General features: G+C 46.2%; 2 protein-coding genes across 13 annotated transcripts in view; one reads left to right on the top strand and one right to left on the bottom strand.

Annotated features, from left to right (window-relative positions):
• The window catches only part of LOC147009383 (uncharacterized), a 107,602-nt gene that overhangs the window by 28,328 nt on the left and 56,684 nt on the right, over window positions 1-22,590 (top strand). Inside the window, exon 3 of the mRNA XM_085861184.1 lies at window positions 12,523-12,684. Within this exon, the coding sequence (XP_085717310.1) occupies window positions 12,523-12,684 (162 nt within the window). The remainder of the gene's footprint in view (window positions 1-12,522; window positions 12,685-22,590) is intronic.
• Window positions 1-22,590, bottom strand: part of LOC147009384 (uncharacterized) — a 49,344-nt gene that overhangs the window by 19,352 nt on the left and 7,402 nt on the right. For 8 of the 12 annotated variants that reach the window (XM_085861795.1, XM_085861802.1, XM_085861801.1 and 5 more), the window contains exon 2: window positions 14,690-14,827. In XM_085861795.1, the coding sequence (XP_085717921.1) occupies window positions 14,690-14,827 (138 nt within the window). Of the gene's footprint in view, window positions 1-11,490; window positions 12,027-14,689; window positions 14,889-22,590 lie in introns of all 12 variants that reach the window. The other 4 variants (XM_085861796.1, XM_085861807.1, XM_085861797.1 and 1 more) reach the window with 2 other exon arrangements.

The raw sequence follows: 22,590 nt of genomic DNA on the forward strand, positions 1-22,590 counted from the left end.
GGAGAAGAGAGGAGAAGAGGGGGAAGTGGGGGAGACGGAGAGGAGAGAGAAAAGAAAAGGAAAAGAGAAAAGAAAAGGAAAAGAGAAAAGAAAAGGAAAAGAGAAAAGAAAAGGAAAAGAGAAAAGAAAAGGAAAAGAGAAAAGAAAAGGAAAAGAGAAAAAGAAAAGGAAAAGAGAAAAGAAAAGGAAAAGAGAAAAGAAAAGGAAAAGAGAAAAGAAAAGGAAAAGAGAAAAGAAAAGGAAAAGAGAAAAGAAAAGGAAAAGAGAAAAAGAAAAGGAAAAGAGAAAAGAAAAGGAAAAGAGAAAAGAAAAGGAAAAGAGAAAAGAAAAGGAAAAGAGAAAAGAAAAGGAAAAGAGAAAAGAAAACGAAAAGAGAAAAGAAAAGAAAAAGAGAAAACAAAAGGAAAACAGAAAAGAAAAGGAAAACAAAAAAGAAAAGAAAAAGAGAAAAGAAAAGAAAAAGAAAAAAGAAAAGGAAAAGAAAAAAGAAAAGGAAAAGAGAAAAAAAAAGGAAAAGAGAAAAGAAAAGGAAAAGAGAAAAGAAAAAGAAAAGAGAAAAGAAAAAGAAAAGAGAAAAGAAAAGGAAAAGAGAAAAGAAAAAGGAAAAGAGAAAAGAAAAAGGAAAAGAGAAAAGAAAAAGGAAAAGAGAAAAGAAAAAGGAAAAGAGAAAAAGAAAAAGGAAAAGAGAAAAGAAAAAGGAAAAGAGAAAAGAAAAAGGAAAAGAGAAAAGAAAAAGGAAAAGAGAAAAGAGAAAAGGAAAAGAGAAAAGAGAAAAGAAAAGGAAAAGAGAAAAGAAAAGGAAAAGAGAAAAGAAAAGGAAAAGAGAAAAGAAAAGGAAAAGAGAAAAGAAAAGGAAAAGAGAAAAGAAAAGGAAAAGAGAAAAGAAAAGGAAAAGAGAAAAGAAAAGGAAAAGAGAAAAGAAAAGGAAAAGAGAAAAGAAAAGGAAAAGAGAAAAGAAAAGGAAAAGAGAAAAGAAAAGGAAAAGAGAAAAGAAAAGGAAAAGAGAAAAGAAAAGGAAAAGAGAAAAGAAAAGGAAAAGAGAAAAAGAAAAGGAAAAGAGAAAAGAAAAGGAAAAGAGAAAAGAAAAGGAAAAGAGAAAAGAAAAGGAAAAGAGAAAAGAAAAGGAAAAGAGAAAAGAAAAGGAAAGGAGAAAAGAAAAAGGAAAGGAGAAAAGAAAAGGAAAAGAGAAAAGAAAAGGAAAAGAGAAAAGAAAAGGAAAAGAGAAAAGAAAAGGAAAAGAGAAAAGAAAAGGAAAAGAGAAAAGAAAAGGAAAAGAGAAAAGAAAAGGAAAAGAGAAAAGAAAAGGAAAAGAGAAAAGAAAAGGAAAAGAGAAAAGAAAAGGAAAAGAGAAAAGAAAAGGAAAAGAAGGAAAAGAGAAAAGAAAAGGAAAAGAAGGAAAAGAGGAGAAAGGGAAGAAAGGGAAGAAAGGGAAGAAAGGGAAGAAAGGGAAGAAAGGGAAGAAAGGGGAGAAAGGGGGAGAAAGGGGAGAAAGGGAGAAAGGGGAGAAAGGGGAGAAAGGGGAGAAAGGGGAGAAAGGGGAGAAAGGGGGAGAAAGGGGAGAAAGGGGAGAAAGGGGAGAAAGGGGAGAAAGGGGAGAAAGGGAGAAAGGAGAGAAAGGAGAGAAAGGAGAGAAAGGGGAGAAAGGGGAGAAAGGGGAGAAAGGGGAGAAAGGGGAGAAAGGGGAGAAAGGGGAGAAAGGGAGAAAGGGAGAAAGGGGAGAAAGGGGAGAAAGGGGAGAAAGGGGAGAAAGGGGAGAAAGGGGAGAAAGGGGAGAAAGGGGAGAAAGGGGAGAAAGGGGAGAAAGGGGGAGAAAGGGGAGAAAGGGGAGAAAGGGGAGAAAGGGGAGAAAGGGGAGAAAGGGGGAGAAAGGGGAGAAAGGGGAGAAAGGGGAGAAAGGGAGAAAGGGGAGAAAGGGGAGAAAGGGGAGAAAGGGGAGAAAGGGAGAAAGGGAGAAAGGGGAGAAAGGAGAAAGGGGAGAAAGGGGAGAAAGGGGAGAAAGGGAGAAAGGGGAGAAAGGGGAGAAAGGGGAGAAAGGGGAGAAAGGGGAGAAAGGGAGAAAGGGGAGAAAGGGGAGAAAGGGGAGAAAGGGGAGAAAGGGGGAGAAAGGGGAGAAAGGGGAGAAAGGGGAGAAAGGAGAAAGGGAGAAAGGGAGAAAGAGAGAAAGAGAGAAAGAGAGAAAGAGAGAAAGAGAGAAAGAGAAAGAGAGAGAGAGAGAGAGAGAGAGAGAGAGAGAGAGATATGCTTCATGAGCAAAATATGCACACGTGCACACGCACACGTTTCAGTTCACAACGATTTTTGCCAAAACCGCATAATTCAAGAAAATGATCGAATACCAAGATTGCAAAAATAAAGTTAAAATATCCAAAATTGTATGTCAATTTGTTGCCATTTTTTAACTGTCACCCCCACTCTTCCACGAGACAAGTTCAGATGTAAACATGTAAAATAAATCAACAAAAAGTGTCCAATTAAAGCCCAATTAGAATTGACGATCAGTCAAATTTAGGATAACAGGATAAAACAAGGTACATTATTGTTGGCCATTTTATTTCACCGAATGATCAAAGGGACAATGGATGTTTGGGAAGTTGATCTATCATCGTGGTTATTTCTTAAATCAATGAAATCAAAACTTTGGGTTTTTCTTTTTTCTTCACAACAGAGTACATCATCAAAATGTCAGAAGCAACATGTGGAGGCCTTGACAGAAACCTTCATGGAGATGTCTCTTGAAGAAAGAAGCTTTAGAGTCATTGGGTTGTCCTGCATCCAGACTGACATTGTCAGGTCAGATTCGATCTGTGACTGGCTTCAGGTATCATGAATATCTGTTCCTGTTTTAGGGTCAGGTTGTCAGTTTAGTCACCATCTCCCCCACCTAGTTTCTTGATGAGGAGGGTGTATGACATGGACACCCAGCAGGATGAAAAACAAAACCTGTCAAAGGGCGGAGGAGCTCCTTTCGAGGCAATGGCCATCCATTCCTAGTGCCCAACTGTGTCTGTGGACGTTTTCCTGCAGTTGGGTAATCTTTATATGAGGAGGTTGGTAGCAGGATTTTCACTCCGACCACCGTAAAAACCATTCATTTCACAAAACGTACAAAAAGCATTTTCAAAAATCAGAAAACCCACTCTGTGGAAGTACTTCCTATGCAGCTGCCCTTCACAGGGCAACACACTGGATGACAGGATTGGGGCAAAGCCCTCGGGTCCCCCAATCTTTGATGATAGGAGGGAAACCACGGGGTAACCTTCCCGGGTCAGATTGCGGCCGTGTATGTCGGGGTGGTGCTGAGGTGTCGTCCTCCAGACGGAAGTCTCTTGGGCTAACCTGTGGCTCTTTGGGTGGGTGCCTGGAATGTCCGATCCCGAAGAGAGTATGATCACCTGTCTCTCTTATCATACGAGCTCAAATGTTTAGACATTAGTATTGCAGCACTCTCTGAGGTTCAGACAGGATTGCAGCGAGATCATGGCGGATGGCTACACCTACTATTGGTCTGGTCACTCTGATGATTACCATGCCCAAGGAGTTGCTGTCGCTGTGTTCAATAAGCTGACTCCAATGATAATTGAGGTAACACCGGTCAATGAGCGTATTATGAGACGAAGGATTCATCACTCATTGGGTGTCATTTCCCTGGTCTCTGGGTATGTTCTGACTGAGGCGAGTGATCTCACTGTGAAGGATACATTCTACGCCACGCTCAAGTCTGTGGTTGATCAGTGCCCCAGGCAAGATACACTTCTCGTCTTGGGGGATTGACTGGAACTGGTAGGGATGGTGATGAGACATGTGTTGGTCCCCATGGGTTTGGAATTATGAACCAGATAATAGCACCAAGTTCCTTGACTTTGAAAGAAGTCATGGACTTCTTTCAAAGTCTTTCAAAGCCACTTGGTTCATGGTTTCAGTGCCCATCGGCTCATCGCTGGATTTGATATTCCAACGCTGGCGGTGTGGCGAAGGAGATTGACCATGTGCTCGTTGATGGTTGGTGGAGGATGATCCAGAACTGCAGTGTCTACCGGAGTGCTCAGTTCCTCATTACTGACCACAGGCTTGTTGTAGCAACTCTGAAGTTGCAGCTTAAATCCAGGAGAATGGTTCCATCCCAGCCTCGGCTTGATATTGGCAAGCTCAAGGATGAGAGGTAGCCGAGGAGTTTGCGAACAGGATGAGTGGGGATTTGGGGGGTCTGCATGCGTTGGCGGATCCTGAAGAGTTGTGGAGTGCCTTCAAGACCACCATCCTTGATGTTGCCGTAAGATGTCTTAGAAAATTATTTTTCGCCCTATGATAAGTTCCCTCTCAAGGGACACTGGATACCATTGACCAGAGTCACAGGGCCAGGCTGAATGGCAAAGTTGAGCTGTTCAGGAAGCTAAGGCATAAAACCACATGTGCACTTTGGGTGGACAAGGAGTCTGATGTGCGAGGAATCTATGAGGAGTTAGAGCATCACCTGTGGTCAAGTGATTCTCATCCTACTTCAGGGGAATTCACACATTGTGTTCCTCCAAGCCCATTCGTCGGTGCACTGCAGTTCGAGCAGAGGGTGGTGGGCTCATGACAGAGGAGTCCAAAGTGAAGGCCCGCTGGGCCGGTTACTTTCAGCGGCTGTACCAGTCTGATCCACCAACTGTCAAGTTGAATGTCAGGGGTGTTACTATTGCTATTGCTGACCCTCCAATCAACTGTGGTCCACCTTTGTTTGGGGAAACACAGAGTGCTGAACCGGTTGAAATGGGAAAAAGCTCCTGGGATCTATGGTATCCATGCTGAACTTCTCAAGGCTAGTGAAAATGCTGTACCCGTGTCGTTGCACGCAGTTCTGTGCTCTGCCTGGAACACAGGCATCATTCCAACTGACTGGAAGAGGGGCCTTGTCCCTCTCTGGAAAGGGAAGAGTGATCACCAAGACCGCAATGGCTACCGAGGGGTGGCGCTCCTCTCAGTGCCTGACAATTCTTGATAGGGTTCACCACCATCTGCTTGAGCACCACCGACCAGAGCAGTCTGGTTTTACATCAGAGGTCAACGATTGACGGTATCCTTGCTCAAGGGGGTCCTCACCAAAAGCAGACGAGAGTTTCGGCAGGGGGCTGCTTGCAGCCTATGTAGATCTCTGTAAAGTGTTTGAAATCAGTGAATGGGGATGACCTCTGCAGGATTCTTGGTCTTCATGGGGTGCCACAAAAACTGATCAATCTGATGTCTGAACGAAACTCTGGGACCGAGAGTGCTGTGAGATGTGGTGATAGCATCTCTGACTTATTTCTGTTGTGACTGGAGTTTGTCAGGGAGTGTGTACTGGCCCCCACAATTTTCAGCATTGTCTGGACTGGATTCTGGGGAGGATGTTGGGGAGATCAAGTTGCAGTGCATTATTTGGGAATGTCAAGATCTCTGACGTTGATTTTGCAGATGATGCAGTCATCTTTGTGGAGACACAAGATATCTTTTTGGGGGCCCTCAAGGTGCTGAATGGAGTCGGAGCCACAGGTATTACGTGTTTCCTGGGTCAAATCTAATATCCAGGCATTCAATGACATCTTGGATGCTGCTATTTTGTCCGGACCTGTTTGTGGTGAGGATGTTGAGTTCACGGAGAGATTGTCTGTCTCTGTGTCTCTGTCTCTGTGTCTCTCTCCGTTTCGAGTGCAGCCTTATGGCTGCTGGTTGAATCATTGGTTGGGATGCGGCTATGCCGCTGATGCAGTCCCCCTTTCCCGTCCACTGGTACTCATTTTGCCGACCTCAGAAGGACCACAGACCGAGTCAATGTCCTGGTGTATTAAATTCAGCAGCCAACGGGGTTTGAACTCAGGATCCTAGGATCCAAAGCCACCACCCTCTCCACAAAGCCAACACCAGGCTGAGAGATTCACTTATCTTGGTGGTGATATTCATGTCTCTGCTGGCTGTGAGCCAGAGCTCAACACACATCTGGGTCAGGCCTGGGGAGTTATGGATCCACCAGATCATGGGGTGTGGCACTGCCAGTACCTGAGGATGAAAGTCCAAGTCTTCAGGTCCTTGGTTCTTCTAGTCTTGATCTATGGATATGAGACTTGGACTCTGATCAGGGATCTGAGATGGAGACTTAATTCCTTTGGTGCAGGGTCTCTTCGGAGAATCATTGGCGATCGCTCGTCGGACTCTGTATCCAACGAGCGGTTGCTGACAGAGACTCAAATGAGATTTGTTACCTGCATCGTCCGTGAGCGTCAGCTTTGGCTGAATGGACATGTGGCTCGTTTTCCTGACGCTGATCCAACTCACCAGATTCTCTCAACGAGGGAGCCTCGTGAGTGGAGAAGGCCAATTGGCCGACCATGTGCCTCTTGGTTGCAGCAGATTGATCAGCATCTAAAGGAGATGGGGATGGGCCTGGCATCTGTCTGGGGGTTGGCCAGATGTCGGCCCCTGAAGTACCGGCGGAAAGTGGATGGAGCAACGCGCTGCTCCGGTGCATGCGCCCATATCTGACCTGACAAGATTGACATTAATGTCATGGTCGGTTTTCACTTCCACTTTCACAAATAAATCTGGGAAAAGTAACTTTTATTAAATGCAGGCAGTCTTGTGTCACATACAATTGGCAATATTGTGTATTCAATACTATTAAAATTGCTAAACAAGAAAAAGAGCAATGAAAGATTGCAGACCCACCTCACCAGGAATTGTTTTGTGTGGTGTATTTTGTGTGGCCTTCATGTATTGGTGTGTGTCGTAATTAATGAGACATAATTAGAAATAGCACTTTATAACTGCTGGCAGTGATGACCGGGTACCAAGATGTCCCGCTTTGATTTGACACTTGACCCTGACCCATGATGTTTTTTTATTATCTTCTTTTTATTTATACTGAAGGACCAATTTTGTGCTCCTCCTCGCGGTCGCGTCACGTTTTTCTCGGTACTGTGACCTGGACTGAAAGAAACATGGTACCTGTAAGAGTGCATCGCACATTGTGGCAATTTACAAACTTCAACTCTGAAGCAGAATAAACACTTTTCGTTTTACATTCGTTTACATGGCGACGTGTGACGTCACCGCTGAGAGGCGTCAGGACGTCATGACATCATCAGTTATTCGCAGACGCCATTACGTCCGTCGTCAGAAAATTACTGCTGAGAGGTGCAATTACCAATTCCACTCCTCGAAAATAGTGTCTGCAATGTAAAATCCTCTTCTGCACATGGTGACTACCTCAGAATGTGAATTTGACACAAAAAAATGTAACAAGAAACATTGTACAGTAGACACAGCTTTATAAATCCACCATGGAACCACGCCGTTTGGATTTATTAACCGGCTGGATTTATTAAGCGAAGAACCTATTTTCACCGACCGACTGGATAGATAAGACAAAAAGCGAATGTCGTTAAACACTGCTTTATGCTACAAAAACATTGATTTATCAAACAGTGACAAGGGGATTGTTCAAATGAATCTCTCCAAGGTCGCTTGCTTTTGAGGGAAGGTTTTGCGCAAATGTTCCTTTATTGAATCAGTCACGTGGCAGAAATCGGGATGGGCAAAACCTGAGAGCTGCATTCCCCTGTCCAATTTGGCGAGTGCCGTCCGCATCTCTGCCGCTGTTGGCATCAGCTCGGGTTCGTCGTCGCTTTCTTCCCTTGGCTATTGGGATTCGGGGTCGGAGGGATTTGAGCGGCGGTGGGATTCGAAGTCAGTCACCAGTTGCTGTTGTTGTTGGTTTTCTTTTTCACTCTGCGGCAGCGCATACTACATCAAGCTTAGGTTGAGACCTCGCACGTGCCAAGCAGGTGGATTTATTAAACAGCGGATTTCTCAATGTAAAATTCCGTTCCAACTAATTTTGGTCACAATCAGCGGCTGGATTTTATAACCATGGATTTATAAAGTGGCGTCTACTGTATCTTCTATCTTCTATCTATATATTAATACTGAAGGACAAATTTTGTGCTCCTCCTAGAGGTCGCGTCACGTTTTTCTCGGTACTGTGACCTGGACTGAAAGAAACTTCGTACCTGTAAAAGTGCATCGCGCATAGTGGCAATAGTCAACTTTCAAATCTGAAGCAGAATAAACACTTTTCGTTGAGATGGGGGCGAGGAGTGAAGAGGCGGGGGGCAAGGTAAGCAAATTTTTGGGCGGAGGTAAGCAAATTGAAAGCGGGAGACAGGGGGAAATGGGGCGGGGGCTTGGTTGAATGAGGCGGAGTTGAGTGTGAGGGGGTGGACAGGGGGGTGGGGGCCCGGGGGCAAGTGGGGCGGGGAATCAAAAGACGGGGGGTGGGGAGTGAAGAGGCGGGGCTGGGGTAATTACATTTTTGGGCGGGGGTAATCAAATTGAATGGGGCAGGGGTGGGCGATGAGTAGGCGGGGGCAAGCACACCCTGTCCAGTCCATGTCCCTCGAGCGTGTGTGAGCTGGTGATGGTGGTTGAATGAACGGAATCCGTCTGTGACGGGGTTTCAGCTAGTTGAATTGAATTTAGAATTGGATTAAAATAAATGAAATTCAAATCAAATGGAAGACCAAATCAGTGCAGTCCTGCATTGGAGAAATCAGAAGGAACCCAAACAAGCAAAAACAATGATGAAGTCATCAAGAGGAACCTGGATAGGGTTCTCATTTCAGCTGCTGCCCCTCCACCCTCAAACCCATCCAGGCACAGCCAAATGAGCCTTATTCAAAAAATAATAAGAATAAAAATTTATCAAAAAACCCCAAAAGAACCCAGCTCAAAAAAATTAAATAATTTTGGATGCCAGACTACGAGGTGTGTACAAAACGTATCCAACCTTTGTTCATAAAAAATACTCGTATCCAGATACAACAAACTTACACTAATCTCCTTCAAAGTAGTCCCCTTGGGATGCCACACACTTCTCCCAACGGTTCTGCCACTGTCGGAAGCAGCACTGGAACGACTCTTTCGGAATGGCGCGCAGCTGGTCCGTCGCATTCCACATGATGTCTTCTCTGGACTGAAATCTAGTCCCTTTCAGGGGCATTTTCAGCTTGGAGAAAAGCCAGAAGTCACACGGAGCCATGTCGGAAGAGTAGGGAGCCTGACGAACCACAGGTGTGTTGTGTTTGGCCAGGAAACTCTGAATCAAATGTGAAGAATGGGCAGGTGCGTTATCGTGATGGAGCTGCCAATTGACCGCTGTCTACAGGTCCGGCCGTTTGCGTCGCACAGCGTCATGAAGGTGACGCATTTCCTCTTGGTTGTATCCTGCATCAGCAGGGTCCTCACTTGGTCAACGACGATCCCATTTCGGGATGTTGAGGGCCTACCAGAACATGCTTCACTTTCCACTGATGTGCGACCATCTTTGAAGTGGTTGTACCACTCTTTTATCTGTGTGGTGCCCATTGCTTCGTTCCCGAAGGCCTGTTGAATCTTGCAGATCGTTTCCACTTGGGAATCGCCAAGCTTTACACAAAATTTGATGCAGTAGCGTTGTTAAAGTTTTCCGTCATTTTGTCAAAAACGAAAATCCGATGGCGCTCACTTACACTTTCTCACTCATCGGCGGTCTGTCGGTGACTGACAGCTTCTGCAGGCGGGAAAATATTCACGCATATGAATTAGGATCGCCTACATATGCGCACCAAACCACGCCTCCCCAGCTTCATTTGTTTACGCACGAAAAATTAAGGTTGGATACTTTTAGAACACACCTTCTATGTGTCCGATGAAGTTGAAATTTAAAACATTCATTCCCCATCACTACTACATCAAAATTTTGAAGTTTCACGTCAATTGATATTGTGGTTCCAGAGAAAACATGATTTAATATTTTTCTTAAATCCAATATGGCTGTCAAACCAGGTGACTTTTCAATTATTCCTTACCAAATTTGTACAAGCATGCCTTGGGGAGCATTTGGGTGACGTTTCCCCTCGATCTGTCCAGCCCTACTGGAGAAGAATTTTATGTTCGAGGGTAAATCCGATATTGCTGGAAACCATGTGACCTATGACATCATATTTGTGAAACTTTTGCACCTCATGGAAAGGCGGTCATTTGTGAAATTTTTCGCCTCGACCTGTTCAGCTCTTTCAAAGATTTTTGAAGGTTTTAAAAATATATTTTTTAAACAATATGGCTGCCAAATCGCATGAGCGATGATGTCATCAAAAAGTTTGTGTGGAACATTTTATCCCGAGATGACCCTCAAAAATTTTCATCCTGATTGGATGCAGCATTCTCCATATGCAATTATGATGTTATAACGAAGGCACCTATGACGTCAAACTCATTCCCATGAGAACTTGCGAGGTGTAAAGTCTCAATTATTTCCTTGGTGTGGTTTCATAGATGCAGAGGTACAAAGTTTTTCCATTTTTCCAATCGTGCTGCCACACCACGTGACCTATGATATCATAATTATCATGAGAACATTCTACATGAGTAGTCGCACGTATGGTGAAAATTTAGTCTCAATCCAACAAGTGGTTGTGAAAAAAAATACGAAAGTTCTGTGAGGACAAACAAAAACAGACAGACACAGACACAGACACAAATTGCAATATCCTCTCGTTTGGCGAGGGTAAGAAATGTTGCATTAAATCATTGTCTCAAGTTCTCCCACAAAGAGAGAAAATAAAACATTTCCCTACGGGAACAACGTCGTATCAAAGAATTACGATATCAAAGCATTACGGTCAGAATAAATTGTCTCGATGTTACGAGATGCTTCTAACGCAACCACAACTTCAGTGGGAATTTCACCACTCGCATAAATCACGACAAACAAAAGAGAGAAGCCAAGAAAAATGTAGAGAACCCAAAATAGAGAAAGTTTTCTCCCAAACCTGCATTGATTGGCAAATTAACCACAACTGTGATCAAACATGTCACTTGTTTTTTTTGTCTCAAAAGTCAACCCTCATGGAAAACTAAATGAGAAAGAGTGGCACATTAACAGATTGGCAAATTCAGAGAATGGGAGGAACAAGCTAAAGCTTAGACATGTGACCATATGAGAAGGGGAAAGGAAAGGATCAAAAGTCAGCAAGTGGAGAAAAGCTCAGGAGTGGGTTTGGAAAAATCATCTGTTGAGAAATTGAATTGAAGTACTAAACATGCAACAAACCCAGGAAGTATGTACACAGGTCCTTGGGCTACCTTATCTCCGTTCAAATCTTGACCTACTATTTACTGCCATCATAGTTTTTCACATGCAGTGAATTCATCTCTGCATCCTTTTCACCCATTGGATGAATATAAACCATGCCCCATCTGATAGCAGTGGTCACACTGAATGTTTTTTTTGCTCCACCAGGCCACCTTAAGAGATATTTTGGTGGGCCGCATCATATTTGATGAGTGAATGAGTTCACAAAGAACAGTACACATGTTTAAATTACCCTTTCTCACGACATATCCATCAAATTTCAGTGCTTTTCACACCCGCAACCTCATAACTCGTAATCACAGAACACCATTGTCTGCTATTTAATAATCTACCCACAAACTCACAGCAACATATGTTGGACGGCAGTTTCTTGCGATCGCATGAGCGTTTTTGAATCGATGCTTCAGTTTATGCACTGTTTGTTCGTTCATTCATTTTCGTTGTCATTTTTCCTGCTTCTGATGTTCCAGGTTCTGCCTCTCCAGTTTTCTTTTTTGCCATTGCATGCTGGTAATTTTCAATTTCCTGGTGCTTTTGTACATTACACTTCTTGAAGTTGGTGCACCCGGGGTGAAACACATTTTGCTTAGTTCCGAACTCCGATCATCCAAAATCCTCCCCGCCCACCTTGAAGAACATCACGTCCCAATCTTCCTCAACCAAGCCACAGAAATTCTCGCTCTCTCCCAATCCGGTCGACACTTCCTCATCCATTTTTCAAGTTCGTATTCCTGTTTGACCTGCTTCCTTTTTTCTGCTCGTTTGTTTTTCAGATTCGATACATTTTGTAAATAACACCATATGATGGAAACCTCAGTCCACATCTTCTCTGAGATAGAGTCTCAGCACCATGTGATCAAATTGGTCATTCCAGTCTCAACTAAAATTAGACAGCGAAGAAGAATTCATGCACGATACAATGATTTCTGACACTATATCCATGGGTTCACATAACTGGTACACAGGTGCTCATGCACGGTGAAAAAAAAAAAAAAAAAACACAAAACCAAATTTGTACTTCAAAAATGCGAAGACAGTTCAAAAGTGTACCACGACAACAACAGAGTCTTGTGATGGACGGTTTTCTCAACTCGTGTAAGTGAGTAATGCTCTCCATGATGATTACGCAAACTGATATCCGAGGATTTCAAAATTTAAGTGTACAAAATCAAGTTTATAAATTATGACATCATAACTTATTACATTTAACAAAAATAGATCCAATGAGAACAAATGAGGAAAGAGGAAGAGGAGGTGGTTTTCTCAGCTAGTTTTTTTTTCGTTCATTCAAAACCATTTCTGCAGATACTCAGTGGAGAATAAAATTTTAATAAAATTGGATGAATCTCTGCTTATAATCGCTGTTCATTGCACAGTTGCACCACATGCATGCTAGAGGAAGATCTCGCACGTGGCCAACAATGTGATGCGTGCACGTTGCAAGAGCGGCCTTGCTTCCATATCAAAGTTCCACTCTGTATTGTTGGAGCAAGCCAGGGCATGGCTGAAGAGCGGGAAATACACCACACCTCTCATAAGTAAGCATTGCATATCTTGAAGATTTTGATACAAGTGGCCATGTGGGCCACCTCGGCTGGAGGTTTTAGTGGCCTGCCAAAGCTTTTGTTGGACATTTGCAATGGGGCCAACACTTATTTCAAACCCTGGCTAGCATTAGTAAATGGACATTTATGATCCCTTGGTGTCTTTCACAAAGAGTCAGGGAGTTTATTCCAAAACCAATAGTAATTTTTTTTAATTTTAATCCTCATCAATCCTGCATCAGGAACAAACCCAGACTTTCAACAATGCTGCAACCAAGAACCAAGTGTTGCACATGAAATGAAGACTGAAGTTCCTCAGTTCCTCCACAGAACCAGCGTTCCATCTACGCTGTTGTTGACGATTCACCAATAAGTAATAAAACCAGTCCAGTGGCTGAGGTGAGGTTGGAGCATTGGAGTTTTCATACTTCCGCTCCCTCAAAATGGCTGTACCTGGTGAAGAGTTCAGGTAGAGCTGGGACCAGCAAGTGCCGTATCTTGTGTGGCTTATCTTGGTTGCTTTATTCAGCTTTCTTTGACAAGAATAGCTGAATGTTTACTAACTATATCATACTATTAGCAGCTGGGAATGATTGCTCAGGTGAAAGCCAATTGGGTGTTTCCTCTAATGACAGGTGAGAGATGTTATTTGGACTTTTAACACAAGTGAATTGTAATGGACTGAGACTCCCAAACAACAGCATGAGAGCACCGGAGACCAATTGTCTCCGAAGACACACAGAGCAGAGGCGAATGTACATGCCTGAATAATCCATCATCATGCAACAGTTTTACTAATTCCACACCACGTGGCTGTTTCAGCATGTACAGTTGATCTCATGAGAGAAATTGTCGTTCGCTGGAGGATAGACCCATGGTTCAAAATACAGGCTAGCTCATTTGAAAGTTCAGATTCAAACCGGGTCACTCGAACCTGAACACGCTGCTTCTGCTCTCCCAACTCAGGCTCCATCCATCCATCCATAGGGACCTTACTCTGGACAGAGCGCTGGTGCTGCCGAAGCAGTTTTCTTGGCTATTGGGCACAACCCTGCACAGGTCACCACTCCGACGAAGAATACCAGCAAGCTGGTACTCATTTTGCCGACCACAGAAGGATGACAGGCTGTCAACCCCACCTTGTATCAATTCAACAACGAAGCAGGATTTGAAGTCAGGGCCCAAGGATCCCAAGCCAACCACTCCAGCCATGAAGCTGGCAATAACTCAGGATGGAGGTCCTCAATGTCACACAAGAGATCATGGTCATCTCTCCACACATATCTCGAGCTTCATACCCAGCCTGACACACCGCTTTCCTCTTCAAACTCTCAGCCCATGGAATCCAAGGCCACCTCCACACAGAGCTTACTGACTTCCTCGACTCTCGTAGCAAACATGTGCCTCCAAACAGAATCCTTCAACTCCTCTCTCTCTCTGTCAAGGCTGGAGTGCCCCAAGGCAGTATATTGGGCCCAGTCCTATTCTTCACCAACATTCCCTCTGACTCTCTCGAAAATACTCTTTTCTGTTTGCTGATGACTCCACCCTCCACCGTGGCATCTTTCAGAGAGAAAAGTAGCAGCCTCTTCCCCCTCTTCAGACATTGATGGAATCACGAGCTGCTAAAAGATGTGGAACATGTCTTATAATTCTGGGAAATCTCACTTGGAAAAAGGGATTGCATTCCAAAACAATCCCTGTTTCTGGTGATTCTAATTTTCCCCTTCTCCCTCACCTTTTTACATTTGTTACTTGGTTGTTTTGTTACTTTTGTTTCATCCCGGCTTTCAACTTCCTCTTTTTCTGGTGTTTCATTCAACGTGTGTGCATCTTGTTCACACCGATGTGCCATTATACTCTGCTGTTATTGTTTTCACCCTTTCCATTCAGCTCTTGGTATTTCACGAGCCTTGATCATGTGTGTACAAAAATAATAAAACATTTAAACTAAACAAACACAGATACCATTAGAAGTGAAGAAGGTCATATAACTCACCATTCATCTGGTCACTTTCCTCCTCTTCCAGACCAAAGGAGTCCACATCCTCAATTTTTATCTGAAGAATGTCAGGAAATCCTTCCAGCTCTTTAACCTTCATTTCACACCGAGCACAGTCGGCTGTTCTGATTCCGGCTGCACACGACAGGAATCCGTCCATCAGCCAACGAGAGATTACAGTACACGGTGGGTGAACCTTAAAAGAGGCAGTAAACATACCACTCTTCCTGATGATTGCTCCACCATGAGTACCTTGATCCCACACAGTCCCTCCATGTGAACTACCTCTGTACTTGAGACTTTATCCTTTGTCTAAATCATTTACAGCATCTCACAGAAACGTGCACCTTTTGACACTACACCCCCACCCCAAAAAAAAAAATTGTACATGTTGCAGGTTCTTAAGGCAATACTGTCATTGTATTCCATGTTGATGTAAATTTTGATTTGGTGACATATAAAATGTACAAATGATTTGATATTCATATAAAATCTGAGCCTGTTCAGCAGTTTTGGAACGAGATGATATTCATCGAGAATACTTACCCAGCACAATTACCAAGCACGGTTTTGGAGATAAGGAGGTGCAACTTTTTTGTTTTATCCAAGACGGTGCCTCGACCACATGACCGATGACATCATGAGTATCATTAAAATATTCTCCAGGAGGAGGTACTCCTGTGTTGAAAATTTCACACCAATCGGACCAATAATTGTAGAGAAATAAAATTCATACTGATCGAATCAGGCGTAGTTCCTGTCGAATTATGTTGTCTTAATTAAGGTACTGATGACATCATGAACAAGTCTTACTCCCCAAGTGGAGTACTTGACAATCGGCAAAGTTTAAATTTTTTCCATGGGGCAGTTTTGGAGATGAAGGTGCAACTTTTTTTCGATTTTTCCAAGATGGCACCTGCACCAAGTTACCTATGACATCATTATTTCAAAAAATAATCCCTAATCCTAACCCTAACCGCTCATATTCTGAAAATTTTGTGTCCATCGGACTAAGAATTGCAGAGGTAAATAGTGTTTTTCATTCGGATCAGATCAAGCATTGTACTTGTCGAATTATGGTCACAATTAAGGCACCAATGGCATCAACATATCTTATTCCCCATTGGGAGTACTTGACAATGAGCCAAGGTTCAATTTTTTTTTTCCATTGAGTGGTTCGGGAGATTTTGAGGTGGAACGTTTTTCCAAGATGGAAGCCATACCACGTAACATATGACGTCATAATTCTGAAAAAAAAATTCTGTAGGCAGGGCACTCCTGTAAAATATGTGTCAATCAGACCAAGGGTTGGCAAGAAAATGAATTTTTAAAATGCAGATATGCACACACGCCACACGTACGCAACCAAATGCCGAACCCTGCTTTTCGTTTGGCAAGCACAGGGAAATGAAGATATTGTTTGGTGAAGAGGCCTCACATACAAGGACAGAGGATGTGTTAATACAAATCGATATTGTTGTGAGTGGTATTAAACACAGCACAAAAGAAACATGGGAACTCAAGAAAATTATATATATATTATATATATATATATATATATATATATATATATATATATATATATATATATATATATATATATATATATATATATATATATATATATATATATATATATATATATATATATATATATATATATAATGTGGCGAATTCGCGCCCGCCGGTGTGCGAGCGGCCACGTAACTCGAATCGCGGCACGTCGCCCACCGGACGGACAATTCCGTCGTGACCCTCTCGGACTAACGCCGGGAACTAGTCACGGGTGGGCCTTTCGGCCTCACCACGATCGTGCCAATCGGCCCCCCGCGTGGGATAGGGTTGTTCGCCAAATTCGACCTACCTAAGTACCCACACGGAGGGTAGACCGGGCGACCGCACCTCGCCGCAGGTCGACTTCGGACACGGGCCACTTTAAGCGACCCGTTCCGTACTATCGGGATAACCGAGCGATGTTATCGTCAACCTCGACGGTTCCGATTAATTATTGGGCGTATTTAGCCCACGATCAACCCTTTACGTGAAGTAAGATGGAGATTCAATTAAAGAAAAGACGAAGCGAAACGGGAAAAACAGTTCAACATAAGGCACATTTATTCCGCGGAAAACGGAAAGCACACATATACAATTACAACAATTATTCACCAAAAGCAAATGTAAAAGAAACACAACAATTATGCACCAAAAGCAAATGTAACAAAAGAAACACAATGCAGATCTACTACCGACTACGCGAGCACACGGCAACACTTACACAGTTTTACTTTACAGACGGCGCCGACAACACATATACTACAAAGCAAAAGAAAAAGGGGCCACCCTCAACGATAAGGGGGCAGACGGGCCTGGGGCCGAGACCGCGTCGAGCCTACCCGTCTGGTGATGAGCCGCAAAATGGCGGCGGTGCCCCGACTCCGCGCTCCTCCGCAGGCCTCGCTGGCACTGCCTGGAATGGGGTGGGAACGGGGCCCCCCTTTTCGCACTATCTCAGCGCGGGGGGGGGGAAACAGGGGGGGTTGTTGATGCTCTGGGGAAAGAGGATAGCTGGCTTGCTTGGGTCCCGCGACGAGCGACTCCACTGCGCCCTCGACCGCGTTCCCGGCTTCTCCTCTCTGCAGCTCCCTGACAGACTCCGAACCCCGACAGACCGACTCCCCTCCAGACCAGTCTTGACTGCCGCCGCCACACCTCTCCAACTCGAGCCCGAAACAGAAACTCTCTCGCTGCCGCTGCCGCTGCCGCTGCCACACCTCTCCAACTCGCCCAAGCCCGAAATAGAAACTCTCAACTGACTCAATTCGCCCCGCGCTCGGCCCTTTATAGTGCGACAGGAAAAACCATATGCAGATTTTTGGATCAGGATCGGCTCGGGGGCGGAGCCACGCTCGCCCATTGGACGGAGGAAAAGTGGGCGTGAATCATTCCTGATCCGCGAATCTGCATGTATAGATTCAACTCCGACGCGCCTGGAGGCGGGACCAAATCGCCCCACGCTTAATGATTGGACGGATCGGAAGTGGGCGTGAATCATTCCTGATCCGACTTCCCCGGAAAGGCCGCTTTTTGCACCCGCTGCTCGGCGCGCGCCCTGTACGAGTCCAGGATCGGTGCCCACAAGCAGTGCGGGAATGGCGGCAGAAGGAAGAGAGGTGAAGGTGGTGGAGGGTTTATTGTGGTGGTCCCTGGCCACGGTGACGCTTGGAATGGCGGTGATGCGATGATTGCGAGAGCGAGTTGTGACGGTAAAGGTCGTGGCTGTTGGCGTTGTTGTTGTTGTGAAGCGGCGTTGCGGTTGGTGGTTGTTGTGTGATGGCGGTTGAGACGTGGTTGGCTCAAAATAAAGATAGAACAGAAAAACGGCTATCTTAAAGGGTCGCAGCCCGAATGAATGACATTTATTCCCTCTAAACAACGGGTTTGGGGCTAACTACACATATACTTACAGAGATATCTCACCTATGGGACCTGAATGGTGGTTTGCGAATTTCCTCAACCACAACGATATATATATTGTTACGGCTGTGGAAATTCACAAACCACCATTCAGGTCCCGTAGGTGAGATAACTCTAAGTACATGTGTAGTTAGCCCCAAACCCGTTGTTTAGAGGGAATTTATGTGATTCATTCGGGCTGCGACGCTTTGAGTCAGGCGGTTTTCTGTTCTATCTTTATTTTGAATCAACCGCCATAACCATCAAACCACCACCGATAAACCCTCCACCACCCTCACCTCTCTCCTTCTACGGCCATTCCCGCATCACCTGTGAACATTGAGCATCGGGCTGTCTTGGGCTCATTCAAGCGATACGCACCGAGCCGCAAGTGCAAATAGCGGCCTTTCCGAGGAAAATTCGGATCAAGAATGCTACACGCCCACTTCTGATCCGTCCAATCAGCAAGCGCGGAGTGGCTTGGCCCCGCCTTCAGGCGGATCCATGTGAAATCGAAATATGCAAATTCTAGGATCAGGGGAGGTTCACGCCCACTTTTTCTCCGTCCAATGGGCGAGCGTGGCTCTGCCCCCGAGCTCATCCTGATCCGGAAATTTGCATATGGGTTCTCCTGTCGGCCTATAAAGCGCCGAGTGCAAGGCGAATCGGGGCAGAGTCAGTTTTGAAAAGGCAGAGAGTTTTGCAGAGTCAGTTTGGAAGAGCAGAGTGTGGCAGCGGCGGAGTGTGGCAGAGAGTGGAGTCGGGAGGCGAAGGCGTCGACTTGGGTTCTGCAGTTGGCTGAGGAGAGTTGTGGCAAGAGGCCAAGGAGCTCGGGTCCGAGACGAGAAGGACGGCGGTCGGCGACGAGGTCGCGGCATGGGATCGCTCATCGCGGGACCCAAGCCAGCCAGCCATTCTCCCTCCCCCAGAGCATCAACAATTCCCCCTTTTCCCCAGCGCTGAGATAGTGTAACAAGGGGGCCCCGTTCCCACCCCACTCCAAACATCGTGCCAACGAAACCCGCGAAAGAGCACGGAGTTGGGGCACAGCCACGCGGCCACGTCTGCGGCTCGTCCGCCAATGCACCACGAGGACGCGGGTAGGACCCACCCGTCTCGCGGACCTGGCCGTTCCTTCAGGTCCCGCGCACATATTGGCCTACAGGCCCGTCTTCCCCCTTGTCTATGAGGGTGGCTTCTTTCCTTTGCTTTTGATTAAATGTGTGTCGGCGCCGTGTCTTGTAAAGTAGAACTGTGTAAGTGTTGCCGTGTGTACGCGTATTTGGTTGTAACTCTGCATCGTTGTTTCTTTTGTTTTCCTGATATAGGTGAATTCTGACTGTTGGCTGTATATGTGTGCTTTCCGTGTGTCGCGTAATAAATGTGCATTGTGTGAACAGTTTTCCCGTTTCGCTTCGTCTTTTCTTTATTGACTCTCCATCCTGCTTCACGTAAAGGGTTCGTAGTGGGCTTAATACGCCCGATAATCAATCGGAACCGTCGAGGCCGACGATAACACCGCTCGGTTATCCCGATAGCACGGAACGGACCACTTAGGCGGTTCGTGTCCGGAGTCGGCCTGCGGCGAGGTACGATCGCCCGGTCGACCATCCGCGCAGGTACTTAGGTAGATCGAATTTGGCGAGCAACCCTATCCTGCTCGGGTGGGCAATTGGCACGGTCGTGGTGGGGTTAAACCCCCACCCGTGACTGGCTCCCGGCGTTGTTCCGAGAGGGTCACGACGGAATTGTCCGCACGCCGGCGGGCGCGAATTCGCAACACTGGTGCAACAGTGTAACGACTAACAGTGGGAAACAAACTCTCCCGTCTCCAGCTAAATTCACGGGGAATCGGCTCAGGGGTGAGAGGAGTGACCCCCAATTCCATCCAAATTACGAGCAGGCCAAATTAACCCGTTACGAGAAATAAGATGGAGTCTCAAGGAGAGCAGGAGCCGGGGGTAGTAGGAATGGATTTAGAAATGTTAGAATCCATGGTCCAGGATGAGATCTCCATGCAGGAAATGTTGATTGTGCAGGAACACGAACTCCCCCAACTGAACCCAGAGCCCGAAATAGGTGTGGCGGCGGTGTATGACACCTCCCCTCCCCATCTCCGCCAAAACCCCCCGATCCTCGCCAAATCGGCTCAGCCGAGTGCACTCGACGTGGCCCAGCTATTCGCCATGCTGGCAAATATGAATGCGAATATAAACAACAAAATGGATACGAATACGCAACAAATGAAAGAAATGAATAACGAAATGAAAACGAAAATGGATACGAATGCGCAACAAGTGAAGGAAGAAATGGAAGAAATGTGGGGTGAGACGCAGAACATGGGCCGAAGCCTGCAGGCGGGCATGAAGGCAATAACCGGGGAGCTCAAAATGGCGACGCCACGTGTGGGAGCGAACGAGCTCGGGGGTAGTGCAACGGTTGTCAGGCCCGCAAGGGAGGCGGGTAAGAAAATAATTCGGGAGACGCGTTGTGCGAGATACGTGGAGGTAACAACGACGGAGAAAGTGATGGTGACACGGAGGGAAAAATTAAATGGGGTGACCGAAACATGTGAGACGAGACACGAAGTGACGACAAAGGAAATAAAAATAGTAGAGACACGGGAGATAGAGAGTGAATTGGACGGGGTTAGTGACGAGCACACACACACAGAGTTAGTGGAGGACGATGAGAGTGAGCTCGCAGAACGTGGAGGGACCCGGTGCGAGCAGTTGGATAGCCTCTTTCGGGAACGGAGGGAGCCGCTATGCTCCCTTGAAGCGAGTCACGACCAGGTGGGTTCGGTCGTGCTTCTCGGAGTTGAAGGGACGGGTGCTGCGAACGGGTGCATGGGCAGCTTGGGGGGTATAGAGGCCCCGGAAACCCTTGTGGTGGCACTGATCCCCAGTGTGGTTGTCCCGGTGTGTGTGGTGCAAGGTGTGAGTGCGTCCCTGTGTGTGGAAGCGACACCGTGTGTGAGTGGTGTGGTGGCAAGTGTGCCGAAGGGCGTGCTTCCCAGCACGCCGTGTGTGGATGAGGCACCGCGGGTGAGTGCCCCCGCGTGCGTGAGTGGTATGGTGTGTATGAGGGAAACGGCACGAGTGAGTGAACGGCCGAGTACGAGGGAGACCGTCTGTGTGAGAGAGCGATATGCGAGGGAGATGTCGGTCGGCATGCGTGAGCATGCAGCCGCGTCTCCCGGCTTGAGTGGAATGTCGTGGTGTGGGAGTCTCGTGACACGCGGGAGTTTGAGCGCGCATGTCGAAAGGAGACGGAAACGACTGCGACAATTGAGAGACGGGCCGGGTAGCGGCCGTAGTTGCTTTTTGCACCGCGCCGGGTTTGCACGGCAGCGAGCGTGAGGTCCGTGCCGTGCAAAGCACGAGGCCGCCACGTGCTCGCTTGCGGGAGTGAAGCCCGGTCCGGAAATGAGCGCGGTGGATGTTGCCGATCCCGCGACGGATAAAGTTTAGGCAGGTAAACGCATTCGGACCGGATGGGTTCTCCACGCGAGCGTGTGTGTGAAGCTCCAACGGGCAGAGCAAATGTGTTCGCGTGGGGAACCCCTCAAGATGTGGGGCTTGTGTTTTTTTTTATGCGCCGGGTGACGTCATGGCTGCGTGTGGGGTTGGAATCTGGCAGGATGGTACCGTCCAAGAGGGACGAGGGACGCGAACAGCTGCCATGACCTCACGCCAAAGGTGCGCGGCTGTGAATTGCCGTGCTGGTGCTGCGCATGTTAAAAAATTAAAATTTAAAAAAGCAAGCCTCGCTTTCGGGTGAACAGGATTCCCGGGTAAGGGGTGGAAGACCCCCTGGGCAGGGCATAGGAAGAAACTAGCTCGGGGGAAAGGTTAGCTTAGCTAGACGTTACTCATAGGTTAGAAATAAGTTTCGGGTATGCTAAACATTACCTCGACGTATTTCAACTTATGAGTAACTTAAAAGTAACGTGTGTCGACGTGTGACAACGATCGCATAACGTGCCTACAACTTATGGCCAGCGTAGCGGAATGTGTGAGTCATACGCTGGCATACGTTATAAAATTTCAAGCATGCTAAAATTTGTGGACGACCTCAGCGTACTACGACGTATGCCAGCGTGTTTCAGCATGCTCTTAACGTATACCAAACTTATCCATAACGCATTTGACGTGTGCCAGCGTTTGACAAATTTTTCATATGTTGGCATAAGCTGGCTAAATCGTCAAGGTGTGACAGGACCCCAAGAAGAATTCTACGTTCGCTTCTAGGCTTTGCCTATTCCATATTACAAATCGATATTATTGAGTAAATCCACATGACGATTCATTGTAGGATTTTTTTTTGTATACCTTGTCGAGGCTCGCATGAGAGCTAACACACAACTCACAGCAAGGGGGCATGAGACAAGAGGGGCGGGAGTGGAAGGGACAAAACAGTGGGGAACAGACACATTAGGTGAA

This window comes from Eptatretus burgeri, chromosome 17 (assembly GCF_056783735.1).
Source record: "Eptatretus burgeri isolate ZD-2024b chromosome 17, Ebu_testis_v1, whole genome shotgun sequence".
Taxonomy (NCBI): domain Eukaryota; kingdom Metazoa; phylum Chordata; class Myxini; order Myxiniformes; family Myxinidae; genus Eptatretus; species Eptatretus burgeri.